General features: G+C 40.5%; 2 protein-coding genes across 3 annotated transcripts in view; one reads left to right on the top strand and one right to left on the bottom strand.

Moving 5' to 3' along the window:
* DCDC2 (doublecortin domain containing 2) overlaps positions 1 to 7,592 on the bottom strand; it is a 56,833-nt gene extending 49,241 nt beyond the window's left edge. Inside the window, exons 1-2 of one of the 2 annotated variants that reach the window (XM_071450814.1) lie at positions 7,082 to 7,592; positions 2,758 to 2,809 (exon numbers count right to left, since the gene is read on the bottom strand). In XM_071450814.1, the coding sequence (XP_071306915.1) occupies positions 2,758 to 2,809; positions 7,082 to 7,374 (345 nt within the window). In that variant the 5' untranslated portion in view covers positions 7,375 to 7,592. The remainder of the gene's footprint in view (positions 1 to 2,757; positions 2,810 to 7,081) is intronic. The other variant, XM_071450820.1, reaches the window with a different exon arrangement.
* Positions 7,593 to 12,927: 5,335 nt separating this feature from the next.
* MRS2 (magnesium transporter MRS2) lies at positions 12,928 to 26,164 on the top strand. Its single transcript, XM_071450829.1, has 12 exons — positions 12,928 to 13,027; positions 14,416 to 14,858; positions 15,067 to 15,140; positions 16,642 to 16,678; positions 17,273 to 17,385; positions 17,803 to 17,976; positions 18,629 to 18,759; positions 19,455 to 19,571; positions 22,249 to 22,401; positions 23,498 to 23,615; positions 24,382 to 24,495; positions 25,464 to 26,164. Exons 2-12 carry the CDS (start codon positions 14,660 to 14,662, stop codon positions 25,572 to 25,574), a joined length of 1,341 nt encoding a protein of 446 aa, XP_071306930.1. The 5' UTR covers positions 12,928 to 13,027; positions 14,416 to 14,659; the 3' UTR covers positions 25,575 to 26,164.
* The last annotated feature ends 430 nt before the right edge of the window (positions 26,165 to 26,594 follow it).

Raw genomic sequence — 26,594 nt, 5'->3', positions numbered from 1 at the left:
CAGTATAACCTTCCTTTTTTCTCTCAGCTGCGAGAGACTGGTTCTTCAATATCAAAATACTTCTGCTTTTCTTGGGTATCTGTAATTCTTTGCTGTTACAGTACTACAGGGCAAAGTTCATCTACTGCAGTGTGTTCAAAGAGTAGTTGATCCTAAGAAGTCTAAGAAGAAAGGAGGCTCCAGCTGAACATATTTTTGTGAAGCAAAGAGATAAATAGCTGCCTACAGGATTTGCAAATATGAAAGCTCAGTTGATTCTTCTTCAGCACCAATGGCAAGTAAAATTCATCTTTTTGAGTGCAGAGGGAGAGACCATTTAGAACAAAGAGTGCCTAGAGAATTACAAATGTTCAGACTTTCCCCATATAATTGGAAAATAACATTCGGTACCTTTTAAAAACAATTAAGCTTATAATAAACAACTGGTAACTCTGTTGGTCTGTATTTTCTCAAGAGATCAATTGTTAGATTCCTCAAGCACATCATTTAACGTGCATTTGGACTTGCACATCAGCTTTGGTACAAAAGGGATCTCTCTTGAAAAACAAGAAGCTCAGCTGCCCAAAGAAGTAATGGATGGAAACACACCTGAGAAAGAGTTTGCAACAAAGCTTTAGCATGGGTCAGGATGAAATATTTTTACTATTTTGCCTACCAGTAATACAATCATTAAAATTTTGAGATGTTGTATTACAGCATGATGGCTCTGAGGATTTACACCATATCTTGAACATAAATTTTTTCTTGCTTAATTCTAGTTTGACACACATTTTCTAGTTTGCAAATTTAAAGTAATGGAGATGTTGCCTTGCAAGAACAACACTAAAGTGCTCCCAAAAGCAGATGTCAAGAATTTGGCAGTTTAACTAACACAAAAGAAAACACACAGCTGCATACAAATACACAGTGTACAGCTGCTGCATAAAGTTTTCTTCATTTTGACTCCCTGAACACTAACCAGAATCAGATATTTGCAATTGTTTTAATGGACAAAATGCCAAATTACATGTGCTTGAAGGAATCAGATTTTATACCCTTATACTTAAGCATGATAGGAATAATTCTGCCTCTCTTGGTCCTACAACAAATCTAGGGTTTTGATTTCTAAGTGAACATCTGAAAAAAAAAAGTAACTTGGGACTTAATGCCTCATATCATTTTAAAAACTAATTTAGGCATTTAAACTTCTGTTACTAGCCCCCTGAAAGTTCACTCCCAAGATTAAATTATTAGGACATAAAGACAACTGTGTTATTCATAAGCCCAGATAAAAATCTGTAGACTACCAATATATTTCATCTCATTTTTATGACTCCTCTCCCCAAATAAATCAATCATGTTTAAGTTAAATTCAGCACAGGGATTTAAGTTCTCCACAGGGAGACAGTGGAGATTGCAAACATAAGTCAAATATGAAGAAGAAAGCTGAGATAATGGAGGGTTTTATACTGGATTACTTCAAAGCCCCAATACATGGCTGAAAGTGTTGAGGTAATATACAATGAGCACCGATTCCAGACAAAATAATAAAAGCCTCTTTTATCAAACATGCAACTGTAAGTAAAAAAACTCACAACTTCTACAACTACTTCTACAACTGCACGGACTTTCTGTTATATCAAAAATCTTCTACGGATTTGCAGCAAAATAATCAGCCTTAAAACAGCCTTTAAAAAGCAAGGCTGTAGTTGTACTGGTAAGTATCCAACTAAGAATAAATTTACAGGGTAGCTGTAGCAGCAGCATATCAAATCTTCAACTTGAATTTGATCTTCCTGTTCAGTAAGCCCATTCAAAAAAAATACAGGTGACAAGTTATGCTAAATTAAAAAATTGTTGTATTACATAGCTTCTGAATGAGAAGTATCTGAGTATCACACTAAAGGTCATTAGGGCAATTTTGAGGATCTTCTAGTGTCCTATTGTCTGAAGATACCTGCTATACAAACCACTGAATTGTTGAAAATGTGGCCCAAGAACACAAGGCAAAAAAAATTGACAAACAAGTGAGCTGATGATTCTTGTGAGGCAAATGTTTGTTGGGAGTCACTGCTACCTCCTATACACAATAAAACAGTAAAAATAATGCAGAGCCACACATCTCACACAAATCCTCATGATGCTTTTTGAAGCTTGCAGTTATCTCCTCCAACTACAGCATAAGCACTGATGAAGAGAAACAACCGAGCTTGGCAAATTATGGACTAGAACTAGTTAAAAGTTTACACTGGCATTTTTCAAACAAAAATGTCTCTTCTTCAGAGGAAATACCAAGTTTTGAAGAAAATTTGCTGGTCCAAAACTCCCAAAATTTTCATTCTTACCATTTTTTTCTGCAAGTACAAATCTCCCTTAGGTTTATGACCAGATTCAAGGAAGACAATGGGAGATCTTTTTTCTTACTGAGTTTTTAACTGGATGAGGCAATTTAGAAAGCTGAGCAAAAGACAGTCAATATATCATCAAAAATATATCAAAAAACTCACTTCCTTATCAACCTAGGACACTTGATCAGAGTAACCAGAATAATAATCACTGAAGAAATATGTGCAGAATGGTACTGCACATATATAATAAAGTTATTATTAGTAATAACTATATAATTAACATTAGTAATAATAACCATAATATTAGTATAATAACTGTATTATTATAAAATTAAATAAAATAAATATATATTAAAAAATCCGGCTTAAATGCAGGCATGTCACTAACATATACTGCAGGTTTATTTCTTCAATATTTCAGCAATCCTACCTCATTATTGACTTCAGCAGGTTTTTTCTTTGTTTCTCCAATGTCCAAATAGCTGTGGAAAGAAAACGGGTTTGATTACTTACAAGATCATCTAACTTACATAATACCAATATCCCACACTTTTTTTCCACACATGAAGGTTTTAAAACTTGTTATGCTTCAAAATAACAGAAAAAGTAAGTAATTATTAACTAATACTTAATATTAAATCTTCAGGCTAGCCCTCTGGGCTAATATAAAAGACAGGGGAGAACCAACCACCTACCTTCAAGTCTCTAGTGATTAGAACAGACCATCAATAACCCCCTTGTCAGAAAGAAGCTCATATACAGCTGTCTGGTGGATCAATAATTCTCAGCACAGTATCACCTTACCAGAGTTTTCAAAGTCATCATCGTGCCTCTTAGTCTCTCACAGTAAGTCTCTGATAGATTGAAGGCTTGCCTGCACACCCAAGTTTAACTCAGGGCATCAGCTAAAGTTTAAAAGGATCTATATCATTTGGGTTTCAATAGAATGTGGACACATCTGAACACTCGTTTCTCGTGGCTAGATGAACAAATAATAGCTTCATAATAGTTTTATGGGTAAAATACATGCCTCAACTGGACAAGCAAAAAAATATACATCTATCTGGACAATATTATGTTCTTCTTGTGATGTTCCCTGATCTCACTTCCAGTGGGAAGGTGCTTTACCAGGAGTTTCAGACTAGAAGACCTTATTTGAGAAGTCAGGTACACCTAAAGCAAGCACCAGTGCAAGCTCACCATAACGCCTCAGATCTCACAACATCTGCAGTCTTTCAGTAATATCATTCTCTGTAGTTAATGACTGGGGTTAGATTAATTTGCCAGAAGAAACTTTTGTACTTGGCCAAAGTTAAGAATTCATGGGAATTGAATGAAGGTGCAAAAGCAGAAAAAAGGGAAAAAAAAAGGAAAAAAAACCCATCATCCCTTCTTTGAAGGAATAGCAATCATTTATCAGGGTACACAGAATGGTCACAGGGATTTCAAGGCTTCCTTGAGAGGAGACAGTAAGACACAGCAAAGCTGCCACACCGTGCTTGAAAGTGCATGCCAATGCTTTGAAAAAGGTAAGTGTAGCAACATAGGATAACATTTTTACAAGCCTCATGTTGAGAAACAAATAATAATAACAATTGATCCCAGCTCTCGGTACAAAAAGGAACAAGTTCTCTTTAGACCAAAACCAAGAAATATTACAGCCTGCAAGACTGAAAAGAAATAAGTGCCTCAGGCAAAATGGTTCCAATATCTGCTGACTGTGATTCTTGTTTTCAAAGCACCTGTGAATTACTTCACGAAAAACTAAGAAAAGTGACAAAGCAAAGCAAATACATAGTCAAAGGCTTAAATTCACTGTGCAGAAGTCTGGACATTCATTCATCAAATTTCAAGGGCCTGAAAATCTGCAAAGTTCTAAATAAGAGCAAAGGCTTTTTTTTTTTTTTTTTTTTTTTTTGGATAATGACACTCAAATAAAACCTCAAATCAAACATTTTACAAATTTATTCCCACTTACTAAGAAAGCAGAAATGCTTCCAACCCATGGCTAGCCAAGCCAGCACTGAAACTACAGCATTATTTAGAAAGACACAGCTGGAAAGAGGACAATCTACCATTGATGAATGAGCACAGATACAATGGGCAAAGGGAGGAGGATGGAGGAGTAGCATGCTGAAAAAAAGCTAAAAATCGAAACCAGCTCAGCATAGACAGTCTTCTTTCAGAGAGCTGAGAGCTGGGGAAGAACTCCACAGGGGTGCAGCCTATATGTGCATTCTCACTCACCACTGCAACAACTCCAATATACCAACAAAACACCTTACCACATATACAACAAAAATGAGTGTGTTAACTTAGGACACCATTAAATGACAAAACAAGCTGGAAAACTTGTTATATGTTACAAAAATTGCCAACATTGACTAAAAATTCCTCCATTGAAGAAAACTCCTACATTTTTTTTCTAAAATCAGAATTTCTAAATACTGTTTTTTTTTTTTTAATTTGAAAAAATATTCAGCAGTTTATCTAGAATATATGCCCTCAGAACTATCAACCTCAAAATGTTAAGAGTTATGGTTTTGCTTGTGTGTTAAAGGTGAGCGCAGTTTATTCTTGAATTTACCGTGAACAGGAAAGAAAGAAATTCACTTTTCAGTGTAAGGCACCTGAGAAGAAACAAATGCACTGCTTGAAGCTGAACAATGATACTTTCAACTTCTGCTACTCCTTGGATACTTTCTCCATTACACTACCACAGCTCCTACACATCAGTGCCACAAGCCTCCATTTCAAAGTTCAGCCCTGCATAGTCTGTAATAGCAATTAATACAGCCAATAAGAATCACTGGGGGAAAATAAAAAGAAATAGATTCTTTTTTTTTTAAATCAAACTTCTTGCTGCCATCAGATCAGATTCAGATCCCTTAAGGCAGATGCTTTGGTCTGTCACACTGTAACTGTTTACCTGTGACACATTACACAAACATACACATTTTTCTTTAATTTTCTCATTTCCTTCCAGAAAACTGTTCCTTCCAATTAACCCTTCCTCTCCTCTGACTTTTCTGTCTAAGATGTCTCCCTAATTACCATTCTGTCTACAACCCAATTAAGAACAACTTCAACATTAAGCCCTTCAGTTTCTTTTCAATGCTCAGAAAAGCACTGCCAACATTTCCTGCACTATGTAAGCAAATAGTAATAAGAGAACAACTCCAATTCTGAATACAGAAATGGAAGGGATCTCAAGCCATCCCATTTATCCTCTCTACAGCACAGGACTAGGACATAATATCAAGGGATATATCAAACAGCCTGTTTTTACCCTGTCCCTTAGGTTAGCTTTTCTTTCGGTATTATCTTTATTGGCCTTAAATAACTAGATACCTTGTTGCATGTTGCAACCATAAAAGTCTGAAAAAGTCTCACCATAAAACTCTGACCCATATAGTGTGGCCTGACCAAAAGAAATACTTTTCCCCACATAAATCCAGAGTGCTCAATTCTCTAAACAGTGCATGCTAATGCCAAACACTTACTTATTTGTAGCCTATCAACACAAAACACATTTAGGGAAGTGTTTCATGATGTGCTGATAACTTAACAATTTTAAGCCATCCACAGAATCACAGGATTTAATATGAAAAAGTAATGGTAGATCTCTCTTAGAGTTGAGCACTGCATTTGACACAGAAAGGAGTAAGTACCATTGGAAAAGGGCTTATATTTAGCCTGTCATACATCTTTCTCTCTGGCTTTCCTACTGAAGTGCAAGAAGCTTTAATAAATCTTTAGAAGCAGCTAGTGACAGAAATGGTAAGGATGATGATAGAGATCCTGTTCATTACACAAAGAGTTTTGTCCTGAAACATAATGAGCCACTAATGAGCTCTTCTGAAAAATATAATGTCCTCAACTCTACAGAACCAAGATGAGGAAGACACTGTAAAGGTGGTAGTTGATGATATGAATTCTCAAACATCTCTGAAAAGGGGATGTTAATTTTGAGATTCATTTCCATAAATTCATCTGTAGGAAAAATGCCCACAAAGACAAAGCAAATGATAGCATGGTCAATTGAGACCATGACATTCACTGACAGAATTAAGAACAGTTACTGATCGCATGCAGAGCCACTCTGGAAACACACCTAAAAGCCCAGACCTCCTTCACATTATTCCCCCAGTGACTCACTAGAAAACAGACAAACTGGCAGCTTAATTCTTGGGGTCCAGACAGGAAAAAGAATGTAAACGGTTGTATTTTAAATAACAGGAGAAGCATTAAAAGGCTATATATGTATCCAAAATGAACAGAAGTGATGGAGACACAGAAAAGTGGGTAGAATACCTTAGAATTTTAAAAAATAAACAAGAAAGGAAGTATTGGGTATTGAATTCCCAAGCTCATCAACTTCGTGGCAGGAATGTCAACACTCCACTTTTTACTGCTTTCACCACGTTACCCCTGAGCACAAATACTGATACTGGCCCTTCAGCTAAGCCCAGATATCACAACAACATGTCATTCCCGCATGTCCTTCGGGTTAAGGAGCTGTTTCTCCTTTTCTACCGTCATGTCAAGGAGTTGTCACTGTGTGACTCATGGTACGAATACCCTTTCTGGAGCTCACCTCTAAAGATTTTTTCCTTTTGCCCTGGGTCACAGCTTCTAAGCAATGACTAATAAATAAAAGGGACAGGGTGAGGGGTCGTCTGAAGCACTGCCACCGTGCCAAACCCCAAATGCTGATATTCATTTCTCTATAAATCTTACATTCAGCCACTCACTTGAGCTTCTTGAAGGCCTCCCTGCCACCAGCCACGTACTGCTCCCCGCTCTGGAGCTCGTCCAGCTGCCGGACACGATGCCCACCCCGGGGGGTATAGATGTTTCGCACCGCTCCAAAGGGCGCCTGCACCCCGCCCGTCACCTCTTTCAGGAACACATCAAAGTTGGACACTTTCTTCTCGTGGATGACAATGCGGCGCCCCGGGAAGAAAGGGTCCCCGTTGCGATACACCAGCACGCTCTTCACGCTAGGCTGCGAGAGCCACGACGCCTTGGTGCCAGGGCTGGCCATGCTGCTGGCTCCGTGCGTCCTGCGCCGCCCCAGCCGCCCGCACCTGTCTGCTCGGGAGAGCTCCTGCCGGGGAACCCCTCTGGCCCTGACGCCGCCCACGCCGGGCACACGGGCACACCTCCCGGGAGCGATCGCGGCCCGCCGGGGCCTGGCACGGCTCTGCGCAGCCTGTACACAGCGGCTCCTCCCCGGCAACCAGCGCGGTGCTCCGGGCGCCGCGGGAGCGGGGTGTGGTAAACGCCAACCCAGGCGGAACACTCGGGCCGGCACAGCCGGGACACGGACTGCCGGGGACCGCAGCCTCGGGGGCCTTCATCCTCCGGCTCTCTCCTCCCTCTGCCATGACGGGAAGCCCTGCCGCCCTGCTTTCCTCGGGAAGCTTGACCCCGCGTGTGCTCGGCCTCCCCGCCGGGCAGCCTGCCGGGAGCCTGCCCGGCCCGGAGCCACTGCGGGAAGGAGGGAGAGGGGCGGCATGCCTAGAGGAGGGCAGAGGGGGCCGCGGGGGAAGAGGGAACGGGATCCGAACGAGGGAGACAGGGAAATCCCCGCTCTGCCTCCTCCTGCCCGACCGCCGCCCGTTCCCACAAGGGCCGGGCCGGCGGCGGAGCTGCCCTGGCGGCGCAGCGCCCACACCGCGCTCTGGCACACCCTGGGGACAAGAAGCCGTAAAACCTGAGAGAAAGTAAAACAGAAGTGCCTTCAATTCAAATGCAATTTCTTTAACAACCTCTTTCTCCCGCCGATAGCCTCAAGTCTAAAAATGCACTAGACCTTCCTACCTGAATTTTTGTAGTGAACAGTAATGATTGTCTTTTCAAATGGGTTTTTAACACTCGGGATGGAAAGAATTTTCTTTCCTTTTATCTTAGCTCCTTTGATGGGAAAATTACCCCCCTGCTGTGAGTTACAAAAGAGCAGTTAACCATTACAAAAAGTGCAATTTCAGGGTGAGGGCAGTCAAACATGCTACTGTTATTGGTTAACAACCAAAGTTCCCCACTCGCTGCTGGTCTCCTTCTGACTAATAACGGGGAGAACCAAGCATTAACCGTCCTCAAATTAATACTGTTTAACACTGAACTACTGTAACCTGAAAGGAAATTTTTGTTATTAAAGATATGCTTTTGAGTAAAAACCAAAAATGTTGAGGACCCTCATGCTGCTCTGCATTCAAGTAGTGATATGTCAACTATCTGCTATTTTATATCAGATTCTATCACATTTAGTGATCTTAGGTCTAATTTGTAGTCACACAACATCTTTGACATAGGCGTAAGATACTCAATATTTTATTGGTGCACCCATTTTGACACTTTTGATACTTCAAAATACTGTTGGTCTTTACCTATGGCCACATTACTTGCAATCACTTTATGGATTGCAACAAAATTTCCCTTAAATGGTACCAGGGCACTGCTAGCCTTAAAGCAGCCTAAAATTGGTGGACAAAATCTTTGTTTTCCATCTCACCTAAGTTTAAAAGTACAACTGCTGACCAAAAGCTAAGAACAGGTTAAACACTTCAGTCCAAAACAGCAGTGCCTTGAGCCATGATAATTTGTTCCTCCTAACTTTTCCAAGGTCTGATCTTTTATTCCTGCTATTGTTTCACCTTGTAAACAATCTCCTCTCACATTCTCAACAGCAAGGAGTCAAACTGCTGAACCCACTGACATGATGAAGATAAATGCAGACACACATAATCTCTTTATGATGGAGCAACATCAGACCTCTCATCTTACATGAGGCTTGTGCATGACATGAAGTCTGTCAGGTCCTGTGTCAGGATCCCCTGAGGTCACATGAGGAGCATAACGTACCATAATGCTGGGGGATGTGATGAGAGCAGAGCCATGGCATAGTGTAACATCAAACAGGGGCACTTTTTCTGCACCAGAATGCTGTGAGGCCCCTGCTATTTCAGAACCAGGAAAGATTTTGCAGCTTGTTGCAGGGCCTTGCCAGCTATGCTCAGTGACAGCAAAACATGAAGTCATGAAGACAGAAATGTCCTAGTGCTGAAGAAAAGACCAACAAAATGGACAGAATGGAAAAGGATGAAGTTTCTAAACACAGAAAAAAATTCAGCTTATTCTATTGCACACAGTGCTGAGAATCACACTTAATAACTCTGTGAAGCTTATCAGAAAATCAGACTAAGCCATAGCAGCTACTTTATTCCCAGCTGTATGTCTGGAGTAGCCAGACTGTCTGCACTGGCAGTTTAAAGCACATAAATACCAAGCAGTTCAGCTCATATGCACTCACTAGAGGTAAAATACCGATGCAGTTGTAAATTTTAAAGCCCATGTTGTAGCAAATATATTTACTTGTTCAATTGCCAGATCGAAAACTCCTTAGAATACCATGATCAAGTATTTTTGCTTTAAAAAATACCTTAGACAATCTTAGTTTAAGCCACAGCTTTTGACTAAACAGGTCCTGTCCAACAGTATTCTTGAGGCAGCCAAGATGCTGAAGGATTACATAGGGAAAAGGCTTTAGCAAACCCTTAGAGGCACAAAAGGAAATGGTTCTCCATGGAAAAACAAATTCCAGTGGGGTTACCTTAAGAAAGGAAATGGTTGAAAGGTACCTTCCACGTGGTCTTGGTATAGAGTAATGAAAGTGAAGTCATCCTTCTTAAGCAAAGATTTCTCAGTGTTGCTGCTATCAAGGGACCTGAGATTACCAATTGGGTATTCCTGATTCATTCATGTGAGAGAAATAACTGCAAACATGAGTGGGTTTTTTTGGCAATTTTTCTATGGGGTCTTTTCCATCTCTCTCTTCTTGTGTAGCACTCATCATCCACTGAACACTTATGTACTGTCTGGTAGCACTTGTAGGGTTTTTTGTTAATCTGGCTTTTTGTTTGTTGTTCTGGTTTCTATTTTTTTTAATGTGAATAAAATTGCACATTTATTTTAGGAGAAGAAACAGGTCATAGGTACAGGCACATATTTGTATATTACAAAAATTGATCAAATGGACAAGTTATACACTGAGAATCGTCTGTAGACCAAGATGTCTTTTTACCATAATTTTACCCAAAATTTCTCTGAGCTTTTCTTCAGCAGAGATTTATAAGGACCCTTCTGATGATACCTATGTTTTCCTTTTCTTTCTGTGTGTTTTCCCTTGGTGTTTCCTTGGTGTTTCTTTGCACAAAGCCCGGCTGCAATCAGAGCAGTCCCCTGTCTGCGCTGACATTCAGCTGGCAGTGCAACTAGTTGCTCGTGTCATTCAACCTCACAAATAGCTTCTGGTTTGGATGGCAGTTTCATGACTAAGCAAGCCTGTGCTGGAGCTAGCCTTTCTTTTTAGCTGAATGAAGAACAGCCGTCATGCCTGTCCTTGTCAGTGAGTCTAGGGATCTCTAGCTGGTCAGAGTGACCCTGAGATACATACAAGTCTCTTTTCCCAGCCCGATGGTCGAAGGAGTCAGAACTCTTCAGTTCTCGGTTGCAAGGTTGTTTATTGTATCTTATCTATAAAATTATTTCTCCTGACCTGCAGAGGACTGCTCAGCAAGACAGTCAGAGGCACTCTGCCCGCCTCAGAGGCAATGTTATCTTCTTATACTAAAAACTATGTATACAATGTTTACAATTACTTTCCAATACCTATCACCTATGTTAGACAGTGAGCTTCTACTCTAAACCAATCTAAAAGTGCCAACATCACAGCAGAAGATGGAAGCCAAGAAGAAGGAGAAAGGCTGGACACACCCAGATTCCTCCATCTTGCTCCCTGAACCCCCATTCTAAAAACCCCAAGAAATCAATTTTTCAGCCTGTGATAAATTCACTATCATTCTACTTAAACTTTTGTGGCTTGTAATTCTTCATATAAGGTTAGTAATTGTTTTTTCCAAGGTTAAATCAAAGGCACGGGGTCTTGGGCTCTGTGCCAAGGTCTCTGAGCCCCCCGGGCAGCCAGAAGTATTTATTCGGTTCTGACAAGTGAGCCTCTTCAACAAACAGCAGATGAGCTTGGCCCACTATTTCTTTGATGAGATTCAGCAAACAGTTCCCGAAGTTTGGCACTGCAGGACAGATACCTGACAGCAGAATCAACAAGCAGCTCGTTGGTATTTAGAGCTACAATAAATAGATCTCCAGTTATCTTTTGCCAGAAGCACTGTGAAGTCAGACATAGTGTGTGTGCTTTATGACTTGTTCCTGGCTGCCAGTGCAAACCCATGTGTTGCCTTCACCTCTGAAGACAGAGGTGACACTTGGTTATTGTCTGCCCTTCCAGTCACAGTGGTGGCTGATAATGCAGCTGTGATGAGATACAATGCCAGTGCTTTCCAGTACTTTGGCCTGTTGGATCTTACAGAGCAGAGTTTGTATCGGTACAGATTCAGTGAGAAGTTACATCATCTTATTTCCAACATTTCTGTTGTCTTAGCAGACAGAAAAACAGATGAGCAAAGGAAAACAAATAGATCAACCCAGCAGCTTTTCCCTTTTTATTGAAGAGTGTGAAATGTCAGCTGTGTAAGACTTACTGCACATTCATTAAATGTGAATTTCTGGCAGATATCCTTTAGATGCTTCCCTAGTTTTTGCATTCCAACATGCAGAGCCAACATAAGCTGCCATTAATTTTCAGCAATAGTGTGCATTGTTTTCCTGCCGTCCTGAGGTATTTTCTGTGCTGTCTGCTATTTACAAATATTAAGTATCTCTGACATCCAAGAGATTAAATTAGTGTTGCACATACTGCCACCTGCTGAGATGAACCAACACTAGAGTTGAAATATTCAATTTAGAGGAGATTTCAGCTTTTTCAAGTATGAATAGGGACAACATTTGCAGACAGGTGTGGTTACCCTTTAACTGAAAATATCTGATGGCTTCAGTCTACATATACATGCTGTCTATAACTGCTGAGGAACTTTTTCATTGAATTACTTCCTTGTGAAGTCAGTCACCTTTATGCAAGGAGTGTATAAAACCATCCTTCAGATTCTATGCCTGTCAATCCCTTTGGAACAAAGGCTCATCTATGTATGTTAAAGTATGTATGTACACACAAACATACAGATGCACAGGTCATCTGCTGCAGGAAAGAAAAGGAGTTGTTATAAATACAGTGTTGTTATAAATATTCTGATAATATAATTGATTTAACCATATAAAAGAGTTAGTTAGGATTGCAAGTAGAAAAAAGCAAAGTATAAGGTACAGCAATGTTAGGAGTGCTGTGTTTAAAATATGTGACCATAGAAACTTCACCAAGAAGTCACTGGATTTCTTATATTTTGTTCAAGAAGCTATGGAGACCATCATGCACACCAGTTACGCTGCTCGGAAACCCCATACCCTTCCCATCTTGATTTGAATGTCAAGGATTCCTTTCAGTAGCGCTCAGTAGGGTTGATCAATGATTGTCTTAGAGTAGGAATATTAATGAAGTTATATAACTAGAAAACCAATTATTGTAAAGATTAAATTTAAGAGCGGACGTATTATGCATAGTACATAAAACAACTTATGTAATGATGACTTGGCAAAAAAAGTATATAAAATGGATGAATTTTGTTTACTAAGTGGAACACGTTTGGAGGAGTAATCCTGTGTGTTCCCAGGGCCAAAAAGAAAAAAAAAGAAGCGTCTGCTTATTCATATCAAATTGGTGTTGGGTAAGTTTCTTTTGTCCTGTTTGGTGACACCCTTGTTTTCAAAACTCTGATCGGTGTTTAGATTTGTGCCTTCCTCTTGGAGCAGCCATGCTGCACGGATCATTTAATTAATCACTTCCTTTTTTTACTTCCCTGCTGAGGATTAATGAGTACTGTAAGTACATTCTGATAACGTGTTCTGCTGCGGGGTTTGGATGCAGGCTTTGTTTCCAGGCTGATTTACACACTTCAGCAGGACTACCCAAAGGACCCCTCCTACCTGCATTGTACTTCTGCACAGGAAAGGTGCAGTTTCAAATGAGTATACAACTGTGGAAGCTGGTATGCTGCTAATGAAACTTTTACATCTCAACCACCTAGGTTGTCTCTATCTTAGATACAGAAGTAGGGCAAGGAAATTTAATTCCAAGACATTTGCTGGGGATAAAACTGTAATTCACTTGAAAAAAACCCCATATTTTAGAAGATCATCTGGAAGTGGCTGAATGCAGCAAGGAAAATCCCAGCCACTGTAAGGTGTGCTCACACAGTAAGGTGTTATGAGCACTGCCGGAGCTGGGATTTTAAGAACACTTATGTCTTTGGGAACAGTTACCCATTTAATTGGATTTTTGATTAGGACCTACCTCATTAGAGGAGGTCACGTGAGCTTTATGGAGTGCTTGGGGTTTTTTTTCCCATTCTCACAAATCTTCATGTACAGTGGGATTGAATACAGCCTGGGTGAAGTGGTGAGAAGGATCATGGCTCTGGGCATATACATGTGAAAAATGCCAATCACGTATTTTTAAAATTTTAAAAGTTTAATAGTAATAAAGTGTTTATAAAAATGGTAATATAATTAGAGTAATAATAATTTAGACAATTTGAATTAGGACAATATGAGACAATAGAAACAGAGTTACGGACGTCCAAGTACCTTTTTCTGGGCAGCATAAGCCCGGAAAAGGACACACGTTAACAGAGGATTAACCCTTAAAAACAATAGCCTGTTGCATATTCATGCATCTCAGACATGATGCATAAATTCCATTCAAACACAGGATTCTATCTGGTCATTGTCAACTTCTTCCTCTTAATCCTAACGGCATCGTCCTGCCCGAGCAAGGCGGGAAGAAGTTCGTTTCTCCTGATAATGGAGCAATAAATTCTCTTTCTCTGAAAGATTTAGATGTCCTGTGACTGCTATCTCAGTCCGAGTCCTTTTTTAAAAAAAATATCTTACATAGCATAATTTCTATTTTAACATTTTGTTATAACCTAAAACTATATTTACCACACTACTTAAGAAAATTAATACAGCATTACTTTTTAACACAACACATATAATATTCATTTTAATATTTGCGAAAAGCCAATCATAAAATACGCATTTTTCACATACACAGCAATGGCTACGAACTTTCAGGGCGCCACTGGGTTATCTCAAGAGCGTTCAGAAATACAGAAGCGGGTCGGCAGAACCCACCACTCCAGAGCCGCCGAGGCCCCGGCGCGATTCCGCTGCTCGCAGGCCGCGCCGGGGCTGCCGTCACCCCGCTGGGCTCCTCCTCCCCCGTCCCGGCCCGGGCTCCTCCCTCGCCGCGGCTGCGCGCCGGGAGCGGTGCCGGGCTGAGGGGCCGAGCGGGGTCGATGCTGCGCGGGGTCGCGCTGCTCCCCCGCGCCCTGGGCGGCGGCTGCTGCTGCTGCTGCGCGGCCCGCGGCTGGGCGGGCGCGGCGGGCGGCGGCTCCCGGCCGCGGGCCGCCCCGGGGCTGCCGCCGGGCCGCGCCTGGGACCGGCCCGCGGCCGTGGCGGCGGTGCCGCAGGGCGCCCGCGGGCTGCGCTGGGCCGGTGAGCGCCATGTCGGGCCCCGGGACACGGGGGTGGGGGCAGCTGCGCTGCGGGCGGCCGGGCCGGGCGGATCGGGACGGGGTCGGGTTCGTCGGGGCCTTGTCGTGAGCGGCGCTTCCTGACGTGGGTGCCGGCTGGGAGCGGGGCACCGCGCAGCTCAGTGCCAAGGGCGGTGTGCTGGAAGTAGAGCTGTGTTCCCTCCCCGCAGGTAAATTTTACCAACATGCCCCGACTGAGAGCTCCCAGGCCACCCTGGCCAGCGTGTCTCCTGTTTTTGCCGTGGTAAGTACCTGCAGGCATTTCCGCCAGCGAGGGCAGCCGGTGCAAGATGATGGTGCTTTTTCCCTCGTTTGGTTGTTTTTTAATCCTAAGGCGTCATAAAACCAGGTGGATTTGTGTTTCAGAGAACATCCCTAAGTTCTAAATTGTTGCTTTGAGCTACTCTGATATGAGGACCAGTTGGAGTTCATAGTATTGATGAAAATGCTTTTGTAAGGCCCAGCATCTGCTGGAAGTTCTCTGGCTCTAATTGTGAAAGCAAGTCAACTACTGGAAGTGCTGCAGTCAGAACTTTCTTCTTAAATTTATCAAGGCTTGCTAATACCTTAGTAGTCCTGTGTCTTGATAGCTGCAATTCTAAGCAAACAGAATTTGGTGAAAGACAAGCTCTCTCTATGCTGTCTTTTTAAAGGCAACTGAAGGCTGTTTGCAAGCTGCTTGGTTTGCACATTATGGTTTTCTTTTTAAAATATATATTGTGAAAAATCCCATTATTAGTGCCAGTGAAGGAAGATGTGGTCTCCTTGTTGATAATGAAAAGCAGTCATTCTCTTTTCAGTAAGGTGCCATGCAACCTCCACTGCAGCTCTACTGGAATGAATGCTTAGGTAGGCTTAATTCACTGAAAGTCAGTTTAAAAGTCAGTAATGTTGGATTACACTGTTTATGAGGAAAAACAATAAACTTCATTATTAATCCAGAACGGCAGTCTTTCCAAGAAAATAATTTTACTAGGAAATACAAGCATTAAGTGAATAATATGAATGACAGATGCTGAGACAAGAAGTATTTAGGTGCAGGCTACAAGCTAAATAGTATGTCTTTGCAATACTTGATGTGGGCACAAAGCCTAACCATACAGTCTGTGGTAATCTTTACTTTTTAAGTTTTATTTGTAAATTTTTCAGAGTGTTACAGAGCAAATAGCTGAATTTTCAATCCCAGATGTAAGATGCCTTCCTGGTCTCCTTTCCGTGAGATCCAGTGATAGGATGCATGGGAATAGCTCAAAGCTGTACCAGGGGAGGTTTAGACGGAACATTAGGAAGCAATTCTGTACCAAGAGGGCGGTCAGACTCTGGAACAGGCTTCCTAGAGAGGTGGTCAATATCCCAAGCCTGTCAGCATTTGAGGCATTTGGACAGCATCCTTAATATCAGACTTTAACTTCTGGTCAGCCCTGAACTGGTCAAGCAGCTGGACACTGATCATTGTAGGTCTCTTCCAACAGAAATAGTCTGTTCTAAGTCTGATCCTCTGTAAATCACCTTAGCAAGATTTGTGTAGGAACACGGTCATGCAGATGATACTGGTCACAAACACAGTGAAACGTGGTCAATTCATGCAATTATTTTGCTTAATTGTGAATAGAGAGCATAAAAGTTGCTTTCTCTTCATAATGTGTTTTCCATTTGGATTCTAGAGAAGTGCAAATAATTTTCGAAATTGATTTCTTATTTTATAATGGTTCTGTGAAAAATATTTTATTTTTCCATTCCTCCAGATGAAGTTTGACAAAGAGGGAAATACTACCTATTTTGGTAAGTTTTCATTGTAATTTTGTTTCGGTTTGTTTGAGCTTTTTCCTTGTCCAGTGCAGAAAAGCCCAATTGAAATCTACTTGGTTAAAAATATTATGTTTTAGATATTTCACTGTGTTTATGTTTGAGATGTTGCAGCATTTCTTCTGTTTTGCTGCCTTCCATTGGGCCTTCATAGCATCTCTATTGTTACGGTTTTCATACATTAAGTAGTATTGTGAAAATAATATATTACCATCTCTCACAGGAAGGTAATTTTTGCTTTGCCTTTTTTTTTTTTTCTGACCACCATGCTACTTTTCCTGCCTTGTCTGTCCATGTAGGATTACATGTGCTTTCTCAAAGGAGTCACTTGTTTCTGATGTGAAATTAATTGTCGTGGCCAACTTTTTCACTTATATCTAGAATTTTTCCATTCAAAATACAATTTTAAATGTTGTAGAAGATAACTTGGCTTGAGATGTCAGTAGGAGGAAAACCTTTAAGAATAGCTGGGTTGTTTTGTTGTGGGACTTGGTAACACACTAGGATGTAATTTCGGAACATATGTGCTTATCCTCTAAATGTCTCCATCTAAAAATATTTTCATGTTAGAAAAGAAGAAAACAGAATTGTACCAGGAGTTGGGTCTTCAAGCACGAGATCTAAGATTTCAACATGTGATGAGCATTGCAACCAGGAACAACAGGATCATCATGAGAATGGAGGTAATGGTTTCCCTATAGCTGAATGTAAACCCTGTCTTATCCTTGCACTTTGATTTTCTTGCACAACAAGAAAACAGCAGCTTTCTGTGACATGCAGTCCAGCAGTAAATGTTTCTTTGGAGCTCTGCCTAGCAATCTACTGTACACATTAGTGGCCATTTTCCTTACTGAACACTGGAGAAACATTACTAACATTGTCACAGAAGTAAAGGCTGGTGCAGAGCCTCTTCTCAATCCCTGGCACAGTGCTGTGTCTGAGCCTCTTTGCAGTTAGCATGAGATTTTGTTATTTTCCTACCTGAAATGACATTTGAAGATTGATTTTATCAAAGCCCAAATCATCAAATGTGCTACAGTGTTATGAGAAATCTTCAGTGAGGTTTTTTTCAGACTCCTTACATGTACTGTCTTTTTCAGTTCTTGAAGGCTGTCATAACACCAGAGTTTCTTCTGATACTAGATTATCGTAATTTAAGTCTGGAACACTGGCTCCTCAATGAACTAGCATCTCAGCTAGCTGGGGAAGGTCAACTAGTCACATATTCCCTGCCCTTTGAATTCCGAGCCATAGAAGCAATTCTGCAGTACTGGGTGAGCTATCTCATTTTTTAGAAATGTTTGGGATGTTCTTGCTACACAGAAAGGGCAGTATGACTTTAGTCTTGTGTTAATATTTACACGTACATATTTTTAAATGTATTCTGCATTTTCACTTTCTCTTTTTTGTTTTGACTTGTTAGTTCTTACAGTTTTGTGTGTATGTGTGTTTTCATTCCCTTTCCAATAAAGTGCTATTTGGATATGATGGCTTCACTACCATTTGGATAATGAAACACCGAGTCAGAATTCCCTTCTAGAGACATGTTGTAGCTGGAATGAAAATCACACAAATGTGCTGAGGTTTTGGCCTCTTAAGCAGGAATCAGATGGGATTTCTAGCTATCATTAGAAATCTGTGCTTGCTAATTCTAATATAACATTTATAGACAATAATGTTTTAGCTTTTTCAGCCTTATTGGTGTGGTTGTCACTGGGTTTCAGTTCACTTTCTATGAAATACTGTATTGTGCACTGGCTTTGTGTTTATGGGGTATCCATATAGGAAGTATTTCCAGGGCACTGGAAAGCAGGTTGTGTTAAATACCTATTACTGAGAATTCTGTGTTGAGAGACAGGAGTCAGTTGCCCAAATCATTCTAAATGAATTATTTTAATTCTTATGAAGGATCATGTTGTTATCTAGATCAGCAAACTGCAGGGAAGACTTAACACTTTGCAGCCTCAGATCCTTGAGACATTGGAAGCCCTAGTGGATCCCAAGCTTTTATCTGTGGATAGGAGTAAACTACACATTCTTCTGCAAAATGGCAAGAGGTAACTAAGAATAAGCTGTGAAGACACTAGAAGATGATCATAGAAAATGGCATGCATTAAAGTATTAGGAAAATGGTATCTGATATTAATTTCCTAGATTACTGTAATGCTGGATTGTGCATCTTACTTGGAAACGTAAAAGTCAGTATATGAATTATCTGTGATATGGTGGGAAAGGGAAAGAAATTCTGAAGAGTCAAAAATTGTGTCATGCTTCTTAAATAGCATCTGACAAAACAAAATAATACCTAAGAGAATCAAACAGTGTGAAAATGTAAACCTTAAAAAAACCTTTCCTTTAATCTAAACCTTTGTAAATCTGTGTACATCTGTGCTTTGAGGTTACTTGTACAGTGCTACCTTCATGTATTGGCCTCTCTCATACGATAGGGCAAACATGTGCTTGCTATGTGCTCAAAGAGTGCTTGTTTTTTTGGCTTACAAATACATCCAGAAACACATCTGAATGCCTTTTAGTGTGTGTCTGTATCTCACTGTCCCCAGACAGATCACTGCCACAGCTAAGTGTGTGGCTTGTAGAGCATGTTTTGAAGGAGCTCTTACAACCCTGCAAGGAAGTCTTCCCCTGGCCACTCCATCTGGCGAGGGGACAAGCTGGCAAACTCATGTAGAGATTACCTTTGGGTACTGGTGCCACTGGGTGTTATTTGACCTTTTGCCTTTTCTTCTTTCAGCTTGTCAGAACTGGAAACAGATGTTAAAGTTTTCAAAGAAACAATTCTGGAGATCTTAGATGAAGAAGAAGTAATAGAAGAACTCTGTCTCTCTAAATGGACTGATCAACAAGTGTTGTATGTATAGTTTGAAACCGCATACTTTTTTTTGACAGTGGATTTTGTTTGAGGAAAACTGGAACACTAAACTGAATGTTTACTGCTAAAAGCCAGAAAGAAAAAGTCTTTCTATTTTTCTTTTAACCCTAATGCTTGCTACTTCAGAAACCATTGTAGTTGCCATTTTGTTGAGGAACTGCATTGTTACACAGTTACAAATAGTTCTTGACATAACAGGCTGGATCATCTAGTATGTGATGGGACAGAAGCAGGATGGCAGAAAAAGCAAATGTTACTTTTCAATATAAATCAACACATTCTGGGAGCATTTTCTTCAGTTTCACCAAAATATGGCAGGTTTTAAAGCTTGTCTTGAATAGGTCAGACTCAACACTCCCTTTACTAGAAATGTTCTGAACACCTTGCTCCTAGCTTTTTTTTCACCAGCAGAACCTGAAAGAAAGAGGCCTTGGAGTAACCTTGGGCACCTGAAGGACAGCATTCCAGGAGATGTATGTGCAGAAATAATCCTATTGCACCCTGGGGTTCTGGTGAAGGACAGCATACAGCAACAGTAGTGCACTGGTCACTTTAATAAAAACTAAAAAATGGAAAGATATTGTATACAATTTCCACGTATATTTTGGGCTGAATTGTATTTAAATCTCGGGCATAGAGATGTGTTTAATATATAAGCAGACATCAGAAGTTACCTTACAGGGCACTTTGTGAAGTTACTGAATGATACTTTTGCCTGACTGCATTGCCTGTACGTTTTAATCGTGTTCACACGGTGTGTGGGTTTGAAGTGTTGCCCTGCAGAGCTTAATCTAAATGTGCAGCAGAAACTCAGTGTTCCAGAAGTGGGACATGGTTTGCATTTCTAAGGGATCTTCTGGAGCAGTATCAGAGGTAGCTCTAAATTCCAACTGCTCCTGAGTCAGCAGTTGGTCTTTTTCCCGGTTTTGCTCACAGCCTTCCTTTACATTTAATACAGTCTGCTGGCAAAGCCTTTGTTGCCCTGTGGTAGACAGCGTGTAGGGGATCTAGGAAAGATCCCAATGGCACCTTATGCTTGTGTCAAGAGAAACATACAGGCATCCCTTCTTTCAGATACCAGTGCACAAGGGTAGGAGAGGTAGTAGGGGGTTGTGTGAAGAGCTCTGCTGCAGGATGCAATGAGGCAGTCTGTGCACAAGGCACACCAGGAAACACAAGCCATGACAACACATTTGGAGACATATTGGCCATGTGCAAACAGTTCTTTTTGCATCCAGGATTGATACAACTGATAGGTGGTATTTGGTGAAGTCAAATTTGAGTTCATCTTGAAAGGATGTGGAGGAGCCCAGTTAGGCAGATAGGTGCCATCAGAGATCTTCTTCTGCAGCAGAGTGGTGAACTTGGCTCAGAGAGATGAGGCAGACCTCTTAACTTTGTGTGAAGGAATGCCAGAATGTGGAAGAATCATGAGACAGAAGGAGACTAGTTAATGAAAGCACATCCAGTAGCAGTTATTTTCATGTCTTTGTGTCTGTCTTTATTTTGTATATCCAGAGAAGCTGATGTAAATGTAAAGATACTCATCAAGTATGACCTTGAGCTGAATCTGTAATACTGCAGATAGTGCTCTAAGACTCTCAAGTCTGCATCTCCTCTCATTTCCATGCAGTGAAAACCTCAAGGTATGGAGGGCTTTCAAATCAGGTTGGCCAACTCAGTTTCTGCCCCAGAAAGAGAGAAACTAGGTGCTCTGTTAAAGGTCCTCAGGGAGCTTACATGAGTTGATTTGTAAGACATACCACTTATTTTCATGGAAGAACATTTCAGAGATGTTCCTTTAGCAGTCAGTAATGCCAGGAGGAGATTGATTAAAAACTTCAGTCTCTCTAGAGAAATGAGATCATACCACAAAACAAAAAAAATATGAACAATCTTCCTGGCTTTGCTGCTTAGTTTCCAAGCTCTTATGGACCTCAGATGCCTCAGTTTCATCTACACAATGCCAGAAACTTGTATTTCAGAGGAAGACTGCTGCTCCAGCAGTAGCGTTCTGAAGTAAGATGAAAGTCTTTCAAAATTCACTTAAGAGAGGAGCATCTTTCATTAAGATAGTCACTCCTTGGCTGCTTCAGGACTTAAAAATGCTTTGCAGCAATTGCTGTGGACAGCTCAAATGCTTTATTACTAAATCGTTTTAATATAACTTAAACCATCTCCATCACTGTGAATTCACTTTGTGTTGTTTTATTATTGGGAGTTTTTGACTGCACTGTTACCAGCTCTCACCACTTGAGGGCACCAAAAAGTTAATTGTCAAAATATTGTTAACATTTTATAATAATTTAATAATATATAAAATTTTTATAACTTTTTAACTTTTTAATATAAAAAAAAAATAGAATTTGTGGTGGTGTGCATATTTTGAGCACATCAAATGTTAACTTTACTACTTAAAATAACTGACTGCCTCTGCTGAGTTGCTGATAAATAGAAAAGTATTTTTATTTTATGCTGTTGGAACTGATGGAAGTTCCTTACCAAAATGTTGGATTTTGTGGTGTAGTGTCTAACAGCATTCTTGTTCCCCACAATTCTTACGTTCCTTAACACACCAGTAATACACTTCTATACAATATGAATGTATATGCATACATGTGTATATAACCAGGAAAATATAAATTGTTGCTCACAGTGAGGAGAGTACATCTGGGATTGACCATGCAGAGGAAATGGAGCTGCTGTTGGAGAATTATTACAGGCAAGCAGAAGATCTTTTAAATGAAGCTCGTGAACTCAGAGTACTGATTGACGACTCAGAAAGCATCATCTTTATCAACCTGGACAGGTTAGCTACCATCTGTTAGATTGCCAAAATCTGGAATTTAGACTTTCTTGGCCTAGACTTTCTCAAATTTTATTACAAGGAAAGTTGGAGAATTCTGTCTTAGTGAGGGTTGAATGGACTTGTAGTCACAGCAGCTGTATTGCACTTTTCTAGTTGTGAACTGGGTAAAGCAAAGCAAGAAGATAGCCTAATTAGTGTGTGTAATTAGTATGTAACTCTGTAGCTAGGCAGCAATCTTCCCTAGTAGCGAAACCCAGCTTCTCCTAGACCGTTCAGGGGAGCTATCCAATACAGGACATATCTGCAAATTGAGAAGCATATTAAAACTCTGTTCAGAAAAGATTACTAACCAGAGTCTGGCTAGGCTACTCGAGTTTCCAGTACAAGTTAAATTACTACCCTGTAGAGTGATACAAAAATTAATAGCTTGGGAGCAAGTTTCTTTTTCTCTCTGTATGCTACATTTTTCACTTTTAGTCAGGTTTCTTACTGAAAAAGAGTTGTAGCTTGCATTTGCATGAACATGCCACTCTGAGGTCAGGGTTTAATATTCTTTCTCCTCTACACTGAGGAGTTATCTGTAGAAGCACTTTGTGGATGCTGTATCAGGAAACCACAAAAATCTTTTTGTGGAAGACTTGAATATGGAATTCACCCAAAAGGACTGAAGTTTGTAGTCTGCAGCATTTAGCAACTCCATTTTTTGTAAAATGTATTAATTTGCAAGGTAACAAAAAATTTTTGTCCATTTTGAATACAGACATAGAAATTGCAGCCAGATGGTGGTGAGAGGCTACAGATTTCAGCAGAAATTTACTGTTACTCTATATATACACCTCTGAGAAGTGAGCAATACTGGAAAGCATGATGATGGCTAAGCAGAACCTGCTGCCTTTAGAGGTGTCCAGATGTAGCAATGTCAAAAGAGTAGTTTCTTTGAACTGTTGTTTCATGATCTTTGCAACTGAGGTACATAATTTCAGCATGACTTCCTCTCTTTCACTACTTGTTTTTAGTGCATTTTATATGGAATTTAAGAATTTAGGCAGCAAATAAATTTTTGGATTCCCCTTACAGATGTTTCTCCCTTCTTTAGCCACCGTAATGTGATGATGAGGCTGAACTTGCAGCTGACCATGGGGACTTTCTCTGTTTCTCTCTTTGGACTCATAGGAGTTGCATTTGGTATGAACTTGGAGTCATCCCTTGAAGAGGTAAGGAACAAGTCCTGTGTTCATCATAAAATGTGTGTCCTGCTCTTACAGTTTATTTTATGTTTGGTACAACTTCATTCTTTCCATAGACAAAGCTCCAGTGATTCATGTGCTCATACAGTCACTTATTTTGTAAGCAAATTACTGCATGGCAAACTGCACAGTATTGTATTACAGCCTTTTTTCTGTGTCATGTCCATGGAAAAGAAATGGGAAGACAAATTTTTGGTTGTATAAGTAGTTGATTATAAAGCAGTATTAAAGTTTCATTAATGATCATCTATTCTGACAAGAGCAGCTTTGTCTTCCAGATACAAGGGTATCTGTCAAGTAGCCAGGGCATTTCCAGCACATCAGAGGAAGTACTTTATTGTCAGTAATTGTGTATACCTAAACTGGGGAGGAAGGGGTACCAGCTGGAGGGGTACAACTTTGAAACTGCATATACTGCCTTTAAAACACACAAACAAAGCAAAGACTTCTTCCTTTTCAAATCAGTTAAATATAAGGATTGAATTTTCAAACTTCCCAATGAAGGAAGGAAAACTGCATGGAACAGTAACAGAATACAGTACAGTGATCCTAAATAAAATACTTTGCTGTGAAACAGCCCTTTTCCAAGGAAGGATTTGGCTGTTGATGGTGAAGAGTTTACTGCTTCCTCTTATATAGGAAGAAAACACTGGTGGGGAGTGAGAGATTATCTTTGGGTAATCCCTTTTCTGGATAGATAATTGGATGACTAATGGGAGTGTTCTGTTGGTAGGACCCCAGGATATTTTGGTTGGTGACAGGGATTATGTTTCTGGGAAGTGGTCTGATCTGGCGGCGCTTACTTTCCTTCCTTGGGCGGCACCTGGATCCTCCGCTACCTCCTCACGTACGTATGGCTGGCTGGGGCTCCTGCCTCACACTCTGCTTGTACACTCCATTCCTAAGGCAGAAAATAAGATGGCTTAGATGGATAGGCCACAAAGCATGGCAAAATTCTGCTCAGGGTCTGCTCCATGACAGAGAAGGTGCTCCCTAGCTGGACTGAAGGAGATGGGGAGCCCCAACACTGGGCAGAAGTGAAGCTGCAGGCTGTTCCATGAGAAGTGCTGTATTTACTTTCACCCAAGTAGCCCAAGGAGAGCTGAGGCTAATGGTAGAAGCAGTCCTCATCTTCCTACCCACATACTAACTCTGGATCCATAGTCACTGACTTGTAAAAGGCTAAGTAGAGCTAAAAGGATGATGAGGATGAGCACTAGCTGTAACATCACTCTGGAGAATGATGCTGTGGTTGTGATGCCTGACTCTCAGTCTGAAGTTTGTAATAGTTTCTTACATATGCACCAGTTATCTTTGTTATTGAGGGTACCAAGCTGTAGGAAGATTTCCAAAGAGACCATGCTCAGATTAGCATGTATGGGTCATTTTCCCTATTGACTGCACTCTCCAGGACTTGTGGAACTGTGTTTTGAAGCTCATCTCTGCACTGTAAAATTTATAGCTGATGTATCAGTAAACTCAAAAGTTAAGTTGCTACAAGTGACAAAGGGAGGCTCAGATAAATTCCTTCTTCCCTCTCCTCTTTTGCTACTAAGAATCAGCTGGCAGTAGTTGTGAATTGTTGCTATGGCTACAATTTACTAGAATATCCTGAAGTGTAGTTCAAAACTAAGTCCAGCACATACTGACTGACTTGGAGAAAGATATTGGGAGGTATATTAGGGAGGGAGAAGCCAAAGACACTGTTCTGAAAATAAGGGGAGCAAAATCAGGGTTCAAGCATCTGTGGAACCTTACTTCTGCCACATGTAGAGCAGCTTCTCATGTAACCAGGCTATTTTGTTTCTTGCCTAGGTTCCTGCAGCTTTGAAAAAATCCCAACCAGCAGCTGGAAGAGTGGACATAAAGACCAGTCTTAAAGGAGAAACATTTGGGCTGAGCAGAAGCACATTAACAAACCAGTAGGAACAGCAGGAATGAAGAGACTTTCTTTGTTACAGGGTGGACTTTGGACTCTTTCCTTGTATTTGTTCTTCCTTACTGAAAACTACAAGAATTTCTAAACTTGCTAATTTAATATATATTTTGTGCCAAAAACCTACAATGAAATTTTTAATGCTCACACACATAAGAAGAGAAACATGAGGGCAAATAGCAAAATGCTTTCTATAGTAGTTTCACTTCCACCCCATGTATGTGCCTTTAGTTTTCTGTATCACATGCAGGTACTTACTTTTTGGGCATTCTCCTTTGTAGTGTTTCTGTCAAATACTGCTTTGGTTAATGGCCTTTATTACAGAGAACAGAATTTTTTGCTTTAAGAAGGAAACAGTCAGGATTTATCAATAATTCTGGTTCTGAACTGCAGATTTAGGAATCTGACTTGAAAGAAAAATCCATGCCAAGAGTGACTTCCTGAGTGGATTTTTAAGACCCTATTTAATTGCAGAGAACAGGTTTTCCAAAGCAAAAAGCATACCTGCATCTCTCATGAAGCATGACTTCTAGATTGGAAGCAATGAGAAAAAAGGAGCAATAAAAGGCTTTGAAATGTAGCTGCTAATCTTGTATATTCCTTAACAATTAATTTAGGCTCCAAACAGCAGTTCTAGGAACAGGGCAAGTGGGCCTATGGATAATACCCACTTGAGTTTTCCATCTGACACTGTTTCAACACACATTGATACAGCTGCAGTTTAACAGCTCCTTGTGTTGCCATAATTCAAATTCTGGTAAAAATCATCAGACAGGTTGTTGGTTTTTCTTACGGTGGGCTGTGCTTTCTTTCTTCCCTCCAAGACAAAGCATGGACTAGCTTGCACCACAGTAAGTAGCCAGGTTAGTTAAAGGTGTGGAAGCCTGTTGTCCTGTGATAGGCTGAAGGAGTAAAAACCTTATGGCAACTATTTCTGTGGTTCTTAGGACTTGTTTCTCCACTGGTTTCTCTCAGGTTGTAGAGGGAGCATGAAATGTGTCTAAATCACG

This window comes from Agelaius tricolor, unplaced genomic scaffold (assembly GCF_023055355.1).
Source record: "Agelaius tricolor isolate 1412-34295 unplaced genomic scaffold, bAgeTri1.0.p SCAF_2, whole genome shotgun sequence".
NCBI classification, from domain to species: Eukaryota; Metazoa; Chordata; class Aves; order Passeriformes; family Icteridae; genus Agelaius; species Agelaius tricolor.
The sequence above is the reverse complement of the archived record's forward strand: the minus strand, read 5'-3'. Positions and strand labels throughout refer to the sequence as shown.

Coding starts and splice junctions, on each gene's coding strand:
- MRS2 (XM_071450829.1), top strand. CDS start 14,660: ATGCTGCGCGGGGTCGCGCTGCTCCCCCGCGCCCTGGGCGGCGGCTGC. Junction 16,679..17,272: donor GGGAAATACTACCTATTTTG/GTAAGTTTTCAT, acceptor TTTTCATGTTAG/AAAAGAAGAAAACAGAATTG. Junction 17,977..18,628: donor AAGCAATTCTGCAGTACTGG/GTGAGCTATCTC, acceptor GTTGTTATCTAG/ATCAGCAAACTGCAGGGAAG.